The 3,679-nt window shown below is 33.8% G+C and overlaps 1 protein-coding gene across 1 annotated transcript; it reads right to left on the bottom strand.

Moving 5' to 3' along the window:
• Positions 1-821: 821 nt before the first annotated feature.
• LOC101090164 (olfactory receptor 2L5-like) lies at positions 822-1,757 on the bottom strand. The gene has a single exon (XM_003980595.2). It carries the CDS (start codon positions 1,755-1,757, stop codon positions 822-824), a length of 936 nt encoding a protein of 311 aa, XP_003980644.2.
• Positions 1,758-3,679: the final 1,922 nt, after the last annotated feature.

Consider the following 3,679-nt stretch of genomic DNA (forward strand, 5'->3'; position numbering starts at 1 on the left):
AGATTTAAAAAAATGATCAATGTCATTAATTATCATAGAATGCAAATACACCACAATGATCTATCACCTTACATATTTAAAACAGCTATTATCAAAAAGACAGGGAATAAGAAGTGCTGGTGAGGATGTGGGAAAATGGGAATCTCTTCACTGTTGGTGGAATGTAAACAGGTACAGCCATCATGGAGGAAAGTATGGAAGTCCTTCATTACATTAAAAATGAAACTACCATATTATCCAGAAATTCCACTGCTGGATATTTTTCCAAAAATACAAAAACACTATTTGGAAAAGATATGATAATCTGTATGTCAATTGCAGTATTATACACAATATCTAAGAAGCTAAGTTAGGGAAACAACCTACATATCCTAAGTATCTGTTGATGTATGTGTGTGTGTTTGTATGTATGTATATATTATACGTATAAATGTATATATTATAATATATATTATAAATGTTATAATGTTTCTTGTTCTTTTGTCCCATTTTATCTATTTGGGGAGATTTGCTAAATATATTAGAACTAGTATAATGGATAATACATCTAGTTGGACTGTTATGAATGTCATTTCAATGCTTTAATAAAATCTTATTACCCACAAATTAAGGGAAAATATATGCCATTTACATTTATTGAAAAATTACCACGAATATAAAGTGATTGGGAATATAAATTTTTTAAAATCTCAATTATCTTAATTTTCTAGATTAATATCATCTTTGTCTGGAATCTTGGAATGACATTGTTCCTTATGAGTGTAAAAGGTGAAAATGATGTATTTCTAAAGCAGCAGGATTAATGAGAACTTTGTCGACACTTATACAGAGCAGCAGATCCTCTGAATCACTCTTCTCAGGGCTCCCATCACCTCCTTGTTTCTCAAGCTGTAAATGATGGGGTTGAGCATTGGGGTCAGGATCGTGTAGAAGACGGCCAGAATTTTGTCCTCTGTTGGAGTTCTCAGTGATCTTGGGCGTAGGTAAGTGTAAGCAAAGGGTGCATAGTAGAAAGTTACCACAGTGAGGTGTGTGCTACAGGTGGAATAGGCCTTCTTCCTCCCTTCTGTTGAGTGCATGCGGCAGATGGTGAGGAGAACTCGGCCATAGGAACATGCAATGCCAAAGAAAGGTAACACAAGGAAGAGTGTGGTGCTCACAAACACCGTGTATTCATAGACCCAGGTGTCCATGCAGGCCAGTGTCAACATGGCCGGGAGATCACAGAAGAAATGATTGATGGTTCTGGATCGACAATAAGGGATATGGAGGGCATATACATTGTGGGCACAGGAGTTGATCGAGCTCATTATCCAAGATCCTGTAATCATCAACACAAGTACTCTTTTTCTCATATGAATGACATAGTGAAGAGGAAAGCAAATGGCCACATAACGATCATAAGCCATACAGGCCAACAGTAATCCTTCTGCACCAGCTAATGTAATGAAGAAGAAACTCTGAACTCCACACCCAATGAAAGAAATCGACTTATTTCCAAAGAGATAATTGGACGCCATCTTGGGGACAATGGTGGAGATGTAGTTCAGGTCCATGAGGGAGAGCTGACTAAGTAGAAAATACATGGGTGTGTGGAGATGAGTGTCCAGGAGGATGACGATGATCATGGACATGTTGCCAAAAAGAGCCATTAAGAAAATGAGAACAATGAAAATGAAGGAAAACAGGCCAATTTCTGATGGTGGGAATAATCCCAATAAGAAAAAATCAGTAGATGTTTGGTTATTATTTTCCATGGGACATTAGTTTAGCTTTCCCTAAAGAGAAACACATATTACATACAAAAAAATTAGCTTTTATTAATTCCTTTTTTTGTTCCAAACTGATTTATTAATGAAACATTACAATGTTTCTTAAAAAAAACTTAACACATATTCTGATAAATCAAACCTGCCAGTTTTTGCCTCATAGATAAAATCTTTATAGGAAATGCATATATATACAAAATATTTCATAAAAATCTGTATATCTAAGAATAATATATTTCTGTAATGATTTTATTGAAATTTATATATATATATTATTTTTCTATATACATTTAGATATTATCAACATCAGAATTTATACATTTTATATATGCACTGTTAATCAATGTAAATGCATACCTTACATACCATGTTTAATACATTTTATTACTCTTAGACAATTATTTCTTCTTATAATCAAGCACTAATAATTCTGAAAATAAATTAGCCTATCAGTTCATGCTAACAAATACATACCTTTTTTTTTTAAGTTTTCTCCAAAAAGCTTGCCAAATCAAGCTTTGTAGATTCCAAGTATCATTATCTGATGATGGAGTGGTGGAAGGAAAAGTTTGATGATATAGGGATGGGTAAGATTTCATCCACAGTGGCCTAATTTACAAATCATGGTCTGGTATTTGGGATTTAAGAATCAAGCATTAGAAGATAAGCATATTGTTTAAAATATATAGGAAGTATTGGAAAAAACTGTAAAATATTTTGAAGTATTAGCTTTGGGTTTCAAGAGGAGTGGGTTATGGGACCATCATTCAACTCTGTGGTTTGTTGATGCCATGCCCATACATTATTTGTATAAAATATTAAAGTGATATAAAAGTAATTTCAGTTCCTAATTTACATAGTAAAATTAGTGCAGATGTGAATCTCCAAATCCACTGTGAAGTACTTACAGCAGGGTTAGGGTCTATGTGAAACAACTGATTTTCAATTATTGTGTGGTTACTGTCAACATGCAAAGGAAATACTGGGAGAGCAAGCTTTGTTTATAAGGTGGCATTTGGATAGGCATGAGGAGAGCATATTAAACTGATATCATGGGCTATAATTTATATTAGTAGTTTCAATTATCAACCAAATTGAAAATGTAATAATTGTAATTACCAAGGACATTAACATTGTTACTACTTCTATCATTTATATTTATATAGGGCCAGTTATGACAAACATTCCATGAGGTAGTTAGTATTATTTCTGTTTAATCATGAGAAAAAAACAACACAGAACAGAATAATGAATGGGACATCAGGTTTGTTCTTTGATGTCATATCACATGACTGCTAAGGCAGCGATTTTGATTATCTATGTTCCTCTGTTCTTACATGCTAAATGACTTGCCATGTGATATCATTGAAAGAAGCTTTGCATCTGACACGAAAGCCACCATAGCTATTAAATATCTGTTTCAAGATCTAAAGTATATAAATATAATTTTTAGGTGAAAGTAATTAGATTATTTCCCTTTTATTTTGATTTTACCCAGTGAAATAATGAAAACTAATCTATTTACATACCATGTGGAAAAAATTGCACCTGCTTCAATCTTTTAAATTTCCCTAAAACTTTGGTTTGGGTATCAGCTTTACTGGCAATATACAGTGGAGGAAAAGGGAATGAGATGGTTCCTAGGTGAGTTGGAGAACCAAGCCTTGAACCCAAACAAGATCCATACATGTCAGAGAAGATAGAACTGTACACTTTCAGTGACCATCTCCACTGGGTAGGACCTAACATGTGTCAAGATTTGTGCCAAGAATAAGTTTTCTTTCCTTCTTTTTTTTTTTTAAGTTTATTTATTTTTCAGAGTGAGAGAGACAGAGTGCAAGCCAGAGAGGGGTAAAGAAAGGGATACATAAAATCCAAAGCAGACTCCAGGTTCTGAGATGTCAGCACAG

The sequence above is a fragment of the Felis catus genome, chromosome A1 (assembly GCF_018350175.1).
Source record: "Felis catus isolate Fca126 chromosome A1, F.catus_Fca126_mat1.0, whole genome shotgun sequence".
NCBI lineage: Eukaryota > Metazoa > Chordata > Mammalia > Carnivora > Felidae > Felis > Felis catus.

Bases quoted from the DNA above. Each gene is read 5' to 3' on its own strand.
- LOC101090164 (XM_003980595.2), bottom strand. From the start codon at position 1,757: ATGGAAAATAATAACCAAACATCTACTGATTTTTTCTTATTGGGATTA.